Source organism: Rosa chinensis, chromosome 6, assembly GCF_002994745.2.
Source record: "Rosa chinensis cultivar Old Blush chromosome 6, RchiOBHm-V2, whole genome shotgun sequence".
NCBI classification, from domain to species: domain Eukaryota; kingdom Viridiplantae; phylum Streptophyta; class Magnoliopsida; order Rosales; family Rosaceae; genus Rosa; species Rosa chinensis.
Genome location: NC_037093.1, coordinates 68,281,492 through 68,289,824, shown reverse-complemented (window position 1 = coordinate 68,289,824; position 8,333 = coordinate 68,281,492). Strand labels below are relative to the sequence as shown.

At 38.9% G+C, this 8,333-nt stretch overlaps 2 protein-coding genes across 3 annotated transcripts; both read left to right on the top strand.

Moving 5' to 3' along the window:
* Positions 1-279: 279 nt before the first annotated feature.
* On the top strand, positions 280-4,302 carry LOC112170498 (conserved oligomeric Golgi complex subunit 8). Its single transcript, XM_024307813.2, has 12 exons — positions 280-587; positions 688-840; positions 934-1,082; positions 1,443-1,520; positions 1,641-1,734; positions 1,828-1,902; positions 2,012-2,308; positions 2,663-2,730; positions 2,821-2,875; positions 3,003-3,141; positions 3,427-3,611; positions 3,697-4,302. The coding sequence occupies exons 1-12, from the start codon at positions 459-461 to the stop codon at positions 4,063-4,065; spliced, it is 1,791 nt and encodes a 596-aa protein (XP_024163581.1). The 5' UTR covers positions 280-458; the 3' UTR covers positions 4,066-4,302.
* Positions 4,303-4,516: 214 nt separating this feature from the next.
* On the top strand, positions 4,517-8,015 carry LOC112170499. Of its 2 annotated transcripts, none has more exons than XM_024307815.2 (13): positions 4,517-4,669; positions 4,809-4,924; positions 5,008-5,069; positions 5,236-5,286; positions 5,388-5,414; positions 5,511-5,615; positions 5,771-5,878; positions 6,017-6,088; positions 6,269-6,319; positions 6,447-6,509; positions 6,592-6,716; positions 6,802-7,021; positions 7,114-8,015. In XM_024307815.2, the coding sequence occupies exons 2-13, from the start codon at positions 4,822-4,824 to the stop codon at positions 7,813-7,815; spliced, it is 1,689 nt and encodes a 562-aa protein (XP_024163583.1). In that variant the 5' UTR covers positions 4,517-4,669; positions 4,809-4,821; the 3' UTR covers positions 7,816-8,015. The 2 variants fall into 2 exon arrangements, with proteins under 2 accessions (XP_024163583.1, XP_024163582.1); XM_024307814.2 differs by having other exon boundaries at positions 4,535-4,669; positions 4,806-4,924.
* The last annotated feature ends 318 nt before the right edge of the window (positions 8,016-8,333 follow it).

Here is an 8,333-nt window from a genome sequence, read left to right as displayed (position 1 = left end):
TCCGCTAGGAGCTCAAACAACCAACAAGGCATTGTAGTCCCTCTCCTGATCCCACGTTTATAATTAAGCAAACTCAGAGTTCGAACATAGGACATGAGGGTTCTTTATCTTTAACGTTCATGTGTGGAGATCTAGTACATTCACCGAACCACTTGGCCCAGTTAGACGGTTGACGTCTTGTAGATTTAGGAGCATACATGTATATTCTGAAGTAGGGCCCAGCCACACAGTCCAGCCGACGCGGGTAGCCCGGGCCCAATAAACACAGCTAATCTCATTTACGGTTGATCCAGATCCGAATCGCGGCACCTCAACGACTAAGACGCACCATTGAACTGAAAGCCAAGAAAGCTTGAGTGTTTGCCAGATCTGCAATCTGCATTTCCCTCCGATTTCATCATCCCAAAAACCCTAACGGAGGGTCCGATCCGAATCTCCAACCGAATTCGGAGCTCCAGATGATGGAGTCCGAAAATGCGGCCGAGGACTCCTCGTCCGCCGTGGCCAGCCTCCTCCCTCTGGCCTCCGGCGCTCAGCAGCCTTACGTCTCCGAGCTCCTCTCCTTCACCCTCGATCGCCTCCACAAGGTTCCCTTCTCGCTCTCTATCTCTCTCTCTTCCCTTTCGCATTGCTCGTTTTGCCCAATCGAACTCGGTATTCACTTTCGCCTCGGGTCGGGTTTTTCAGGAACCGGAGCTTCTGCGGGTCGATGCGGAGCGGATACAGCGGCAAATGCAAGAGGTGGCGGTGGGGAATTACCGAGCGTTCATCGCCGCTTCGGACGCGTTGCTGGTGATTCGAGACGAAGTGTCCTCCATTGACAAGCATCTTGAATCTCTGGTAATGATTCTCACTATCTCTCTGGTTTGTTTAGGTTTTTGATTGGATTTTTTAGTTTTGTGATGGATTTTGGTGTGGATTTGGGTTTGGTAGATAGGGGAGATCCCAAAGTTGACGAGTGGATGCACTGAGTTTGTTGAATCGGCGGAAGAGATTTTGGAGAAGAGGAAGATGAACCAGACATTGCTAGCGAATCACAGTACATTGCTCGACTTACTTGAAATTCCGCAGCTTATGGATACGTATGTGCTTCAAATGAAATTTACGAATTTTGTTTCGCTACTCTTGATAGTAGAAATCCTTGCTAGGCATTATCAATTTGCATGATTTGGATTTACTTTGCCCAACTGCAAAGTTGTTGATGCATTCATAATCTTAGTGAACTTGGATAGAGTTCTTGTTATGGCTTAGAATCTCTTTTGCTTATTCTAGTGAGTTGGTTTTTGGTTTCCCTGACTTCAAAATTCATAATCATTAGTGGTGAATTGTTTAGAGCTGAACTTTGTGATAGGAGCGTGGTTATTAAGTTCAAATGTTGTATTTTTTTAACGGCAACTGATTAATGTATAGGACCAGCCTCATTCATTCCCCTGTTTATGCAGATGTGTGAGGAATGGAAATTATGATGAAGCTCTTGACTTAGAGACGTTTGTTTGCAAGCTTTCAACCATGCACCCCAAGTGAGTCTTGCCGCGCCTTCTATCAACTTATAGTAATTTGAACCGTCAACTTTGTGAAGGCCATGAATTGAGCTTTCTTTGTTCTTTTGGCCTTTTTGTTTTTCCCCTTTATTCTATAAGGTTGCCCGTTATACAAGCTCTGGCTGCAGAAGTCAGGCAGACCACCCAATCTCTTCTTTCTCAGCTTCTTCAGAAACTTCGCTCAAACATTCAGGTATTGTGAAATTATAATGCACAACCAGCTATGTAATGTGGTTTGTCTATTACATGGATTGTAGAATTTACTAATAATCTTTGTGTATTGCAGTTACCTGAGTGTCTCCGCATTATTGGATATCTACGTAGAATAGGGGTATTTAGTGAGTATGAAATGCGTCTGCAGGTAAGGATTAGGATTTTTTTTGTATTGTTTACATTTTTTTAATCTGGCGCAGAACAGTTGAAATGAGCATCTCGTTGCTTGTATCTAACCTGAATTTTCTGTGTTTTAGTTCCTGAGATGTCGGCAAGCATGGCTTACTGGAATTCTTGAGGATCTGGACAAGAGGAACGCTTATGAGTACCTGAAGGGGATGATTAACTTCCAAAGACAGCATCTATTTGATGTTGTCAATCAATACAGAGCAATATTTTCTGATGATACATCAGGCAATGAAGAAAATCATGATGGCGGTCTTCTGTTCAGTTGGTCTATGCATCAAATTACCTCACTCCTTAAGACTCTGAAGATTATGCTTCCAAAAATAACTGAAGGCGGATCACTGTCGAACATTTTGGATCAATCCATGGTGAGTTTCTTTTGTTATATTTTTGCATTTGGGAATGTAAAGCAATTAAAGGAAATACATACTAGGATATAGTTGGTTTTCTAGTGGTCCATGATTTGCAAAAATATCGTCACTCAGTCAACTTCTTCCTTAAATTACATATTGTATATTGAACCAAAGCCTGCAATTGCATGATTAGCTTATGTTTATGCTGCAAAAGATATCCCAATTTTTTTATTTTATTTTTTTCATCCAGGAATATAATTTTCTTGAAATTAGATAATGCTACTCTTGCTTGCATCATTCAAAATTAAGAGGAATACTAGAAGCTCTGCTAATTTATTCTAACCTTTTTACTTTTTTTGTTGTCGACAGTATTGTGCTATGGGGCTTGGTTGGGTTGGGCTAGATTTCCGGGGACTGCTACCATCACTTTTTGAAGAGTAAAGATCTTCTACCCCTTTTTCTTGATGAATATTTATCTTAAATGAGTAACATACATATTCTGAATATTGAACTTGGTTGCTTTTCAGGGCAGTTCTCAACTTGTTTGCAAAAAATATGAGTACAGCAGTTGAAAATTTTCAGGTGAATGGTGATGAATTTGAATTGCATTAGTCTGCGAGTTTCAGTTTGCATCAACCAACATGTTGCCTTGATAACTTTTGCGAGTTTTTGGTAATGAGTTTTGACTCGATGTTTTGCTTTATTCTAGTTGGTCTTGGATTCACATCGTTGGGTCCCACTACCAGCAGTTGGTTTTCCAGCAAATAGTGTTAATGATGAAAGTCTGGATGATGTAACTCCGCCATCTTATCTTATGGAACATCCACCTCTTGCTGTTTTTGTTAATGGTAAGTGTTATATAAGTTTTCTGAAGCTAAATATTTTATGAAACTGAGAAATTGCCTTTTTGTGCTCTGATATTTTCATAATTTCATCTTGTATCCAGTGTTGGTTTCGATTTGCCTAAATTAACTCAACTCAACAACAAATTGAACAAAACAGTTACTGTTGGTGTAATATCCTTTATCTGGATACTAATTAAATTATTTCCATGCTTTGTGCAATGAGGGAAGTAAAGCAAGCTTATCCTTCTTCTTTCGGGCATTCATGTACATATCTTCTCTTGGTTTTAGGTGTCTCTGCAGCGATGAATGACCTCCGGCCCTGTGCCCCCATAAGTTTGAAGCACGTGCTTGCTCAAGAGTTAATCAAGGGATTACAGACTGTTGCTGACTCTTTACTGAGGTACAATACAACTAGAATACTGAGAGATAACGAGTCTGGACTTTTTCTCTCACTTTGCTGGGCTTTCATTGAGGTACGATAATTACTAACTTGGACTGCATGTAACCTTTGCATGTGTAAACATTAACAGCATATGTATCTTCTGAACCTTTTTGTAGATTACTTACCCTCATTGTGCAAATTGCTTTGGCCGCTGCTACCCTGGTGGAGCTGCTTTAGTAATGGATGCAAAGAGTTTATACGATGGGATTGGCCGCCTATTGACAGTCTCTACATCCAGAGGGCTTCCCAAACCTGTTGGTGAGGAAAACAAAGATAAACCTGTTGGTGATGAGAACAAAGATGACAGTGAAAAGAGCATAACTGAGAATGGTGACATGCCCGTGGTTGAAAACGGGGTCACACCTGTTGTTGAACAAACTAATGAGACCAGTGCAGACGAAAGGGAAGAGAACGTTGAGAAAATAGATGAAAAGGAAACGAAAAGCGCAACTTTACAAACAGAGGAAAGACCGAGCGATGTGTGAAGCATCTTTTTATGCAATAGAACACTTTGTAGCATCCCTGTTTAATTGTGTAGGTGAGAGCAATTCACATTTCCTTTTTAATTTCCAACCGGGTCTGATTTTTTTTTCCGCTTGTAATTATTTGTTTGAAAGATTGTATCCAAATTTTCAGCTACAGAGTAGAGAAAAAAAGAAACAATTTGATTGTAGAAAAAACGGCAGCAGTTAATAATACTTGTATACTGATTTTGTGCAACACCCTCAATAAGGTGTAGTTTTCGCTTTTATTTGTTCTTTTGACCGCAAATCTACACTGATTTCTATGGGCGGTTCAGGCCTGGGTTGCCTGCAGAGAAAGAGAAACGAAAAAGGAAAAGAGTTGGAGAGAAAACCGAAACTTTACCAGAAAGGGAGAAAGGTACGAAAAACCGTTAAAAGGGAATATTACCGACCGCGTTTCATTTAGGACCAAATCCCAGAACGGTGCGTATTAAGATAGTAATTATAGCGGGTTAAAGTAAATAAACCCCCCCAAATCTCGAAGAGACAGAACTAAAACCCTAAAGCGCTACTCAAAAAGCCAGATCTCTAAGCTAGTCTGCTGCACCTTCAATTTCAATAGGAGGTAAGATAAAAAATAAATGCAATCAAATTGTCATTGATGATTCTATAGCAGCATTACTTTGTTCAAATTCAGTTTGTTTTGATAGAATTTTCAAGTTGAGATTGATTTCTGATATGAATTATCTGTATTATTCCAGCAGAGCCTGGGAGTCTATGTCTTCCAGTATGGAAGAAGCTTCAGCAGGACAACAAGAACAACCTACCCCAAGATTACAGATTTACACCACCTCTGATACTGTCTCTCCCTTCTGGAGAGGTTGGTCTCTTTCTCTCTTGATTTTGATATGTATTATTCACTTTTGTGTTTAATTTTCTTCTGCATCCCATTTTGTTTTGCAGACAAGTATGAAAGAGAGGCTAAGAAGTACTGGGATGTCTTTTATAAGCGACATCAAGATAGGGTCTGTGTTTACTTTCACTAGTGATTACTATTCTGTAAAGATAGACCAACTTTTAATTGGTTTTATGTTTCAGAGAATGCTCACTTGCTCATATCCCACACACTTCAGTTGCTTTTGTGATTCGGGCTAATGCTAATTCAATCTTAACTGCTTTTTCTTTCGTCAGTTTTTTAAAGATCGGCACTACTTGGACAAGGAATGGGGCCAATACTTTTCTGTGAGTGAAGAACTAAGTTGGTTACATACATAGATTCAGTTTTGTTGTTTTTGTATTCACCCAACAATTTTGTGTTTCTAATGGTTATTTTCAACTATCAGGGAGCTGGGCAGAAAGTTGTTTTAGAGGTAAAGTATTTATCTTGGTTTATGTAAGGGAATGATGTATATGTTCCTATCAGGCTGTTATGTACTGGATCATTGATTATTGTTCTCGATATGCAGGTTGGCTGTGGAGCTGGAAACACTATTTTTCCACTGGTTGCGATATATGTAGACATTTTTGTCCATGCTTGTGATTTTTCACCAAATGCTGTTAACTTGGTTAAGGTATAATGATTCCTTGTACATCTTAAAGGATGTTTGATTACATATGTTTGACAGTGTTTTTGTGTTCGACCAATAAAATAGCACAATTAAATAGTAATTCAGTTTATTTAGGTTTTGAAGAGCCATAACAACAATGTATTCTGTTATTATTGCAGAAACATAAAGATTTTACAGAGTCCAGAGTTAATGCATTCGTTTGTGATTTGACCATTGACGATCTGAGCAAGCAGATATCTCCATCTTCAGTAGATATTGTAACCATGGTAAATGAATTGAAGATGTAGGACATCAATTTTTTCAAGTTTGATTGATAAATGATAATATTAGTTACTAATCAAGCAGCTCGTGTGGTTAAGTTTCACATAATCGCCATTTTGTAATGTTGCTGACTTGTTAAGCAGATTTTTGTGTTATCTGCAGTATCTCCGGAGAAGATGTCTCTGGTAGTGCAGAATATTAGAAAGATTCTCAAGGTATGTGGCAGGAGTACTTCCATCTCTTATATATTGGAAATTTTATAGCTGTATGTTGGGTTAGATTTTGCATTTCTTATGTTCTTAAGTACAGTTGTTATTCAAGTAGTTCTTTTGATAGTACATTTATATGCCTTTTCATATCTGATGAAATTTGAGCAAATTCTCTCTTTTCCTCAGCCAAATGGTCGTGTGCTATTTCGCGATTATGCTACTGGTGACCTTGCTCAGGTTGATCCCCAAACACTTCTTTCCTATTTGTTTAGTAAGCTCTTGGTTTACATTGATCTTATTCCACAGTTCCAGCATATTGCTGTCAAGATTTTCATTCTATGATGCCTTGCTGTCCAATTGACAGGAAAGATTAAATTGCAAGGACCAAAAGATTAGTGAAAACTTTTATGCCAGGGGTGATGGCACTGTAAGTTTTTAGCACATATTCATGCATAAAGCTACTTTTTCTCAATTCACATGATTGATAATGATCCCTTATCATTTTCCAGAGGGCTTTCTACTTCTCTAATGAGTTCTTGACAAGCTTATTTAAAGAAAATGGTTTTGATGTTGAGGAACTTGATCTGTGCTGCAAACAAGTTGAGAACCGGTCGCGGGAGTTGGTGATGAATAGGTAAACAGTCTTACTTCAATAGATTGTGTTCTGTATGTAGATGTTGGTTGTCCTCTGGAGTTCTAATTCTTGTTGTTGATTCCAGGCGGTGGGTTCAAGCTGTATTCTGCCTTTCAGATGGTACAAACTCCACCACCAACTCAGAAGCTGCAATCAGAATAGACCATCCTGGTCAAGGGAAAATGGAGCTGGATGTTGACAATAACATCTTGAAGAAACCTGTAAACGATTTGGAGGTTGACATGTCCGACGGTGTGGCAACAGAAATGTTTGGTCTTCCAACTTCGACTGATGTTGATAATGAGGTAGAGTTTTCTTGTTTTTCACTGAAATAGTCTTAAATTTGCTGAAGTGTGTTCAAGGCATTCTTATCTTTTTGCATTCTTTCCCCTCTTAGGTCATTGAGCTCGAGCTGGGAGGTTGGACTTTCAAAATCAAAGTGCTATCCAAAGAGTACCAACACACCTGCAAATCAACTGGTTTAATGTTATGGGAATCAGCTCGGTTTATGGCTCCTGTTTTAGCAAGAAATCCAGCTATTTTTGCTGGGAAACGGGTGTTGGAGTTGGGGTCTGGCTGTGCAGGCATTTGCTCTATGATTGCTGCTGGATCTGCAGACCTTGTGTTCGCCACTGATGGAGACACAAAAGCACTCGACCTACTGACAGAAAATGTCATGTCAAATCTTAGACAGCCAATTTCGGACAAATTTACTACAAGAATATTAGAGTGGGGAAATAAAGACCATATAGAAGCCATCAAGCAAGTTAACAGTGGAGGATTTGATATCATATTAGGCACAGATGTCACTTACATACCTGAAGCTATTTTGCCCTTGTTTCAAACTGCAAAGGAGTTGATTTCATCTAACAACAAGGATCACCAAGCAGCCCTAATCCTGTGTCATATGTTTCGTCGAGTAGATGAACCTTCCATACTATCAGCAGCTTCTCGATTTGGTTTCAAGCTAGTCGATAAGTGGCCTGTAGAAATTCTTATTAATCCATCACAAAGCATCATCAATTCTTGGTTCCCTGAAAACGGCTCAGCGGATGTTTCAAGGGGGCCGTTAAATATTTTGTACTTCCACAAGGAGTGAAGTTCTAAGATTCATTGATCTTATTCTTTCTTCTGTTAGAACAGAAGTATGTCAAGGAATTAATAGGTTCAGTATTTCATAGAATGTCTGTAACTCTTGTTGTACCATTAACTTGTAATCATTTTGCTTGATTGTGAGACTCATAATTGGATCTTTCCCCGAGTTTATCAAGTTTTGAGAGTAATTGAATCTTTTACAAACACTCTATGTTCAGAAATTATAGCATTTATATTCTGTTCATGGTTCAACTTTTATATTACATCCATTCATGTGTAAATTTTCAAGCCGAATCATTCTGGACCAGACTATAGAATAGAATCGATCACAGCTAATAGTTTTCATCAATTTGCGCACATGACAACATAAAGCCTGTCAACTTTCCATAGAGCAAAGTGGTATTATTGCTTGGTGGAGGAAAACTGGTGAGCTGAGAAGAGACCGCGGGTGCTTGATTTAAATAGTTAGTTATAAGCAATGACTTTCCACTTTGTAAAAATCCACCTGGGTTCTCTATATAT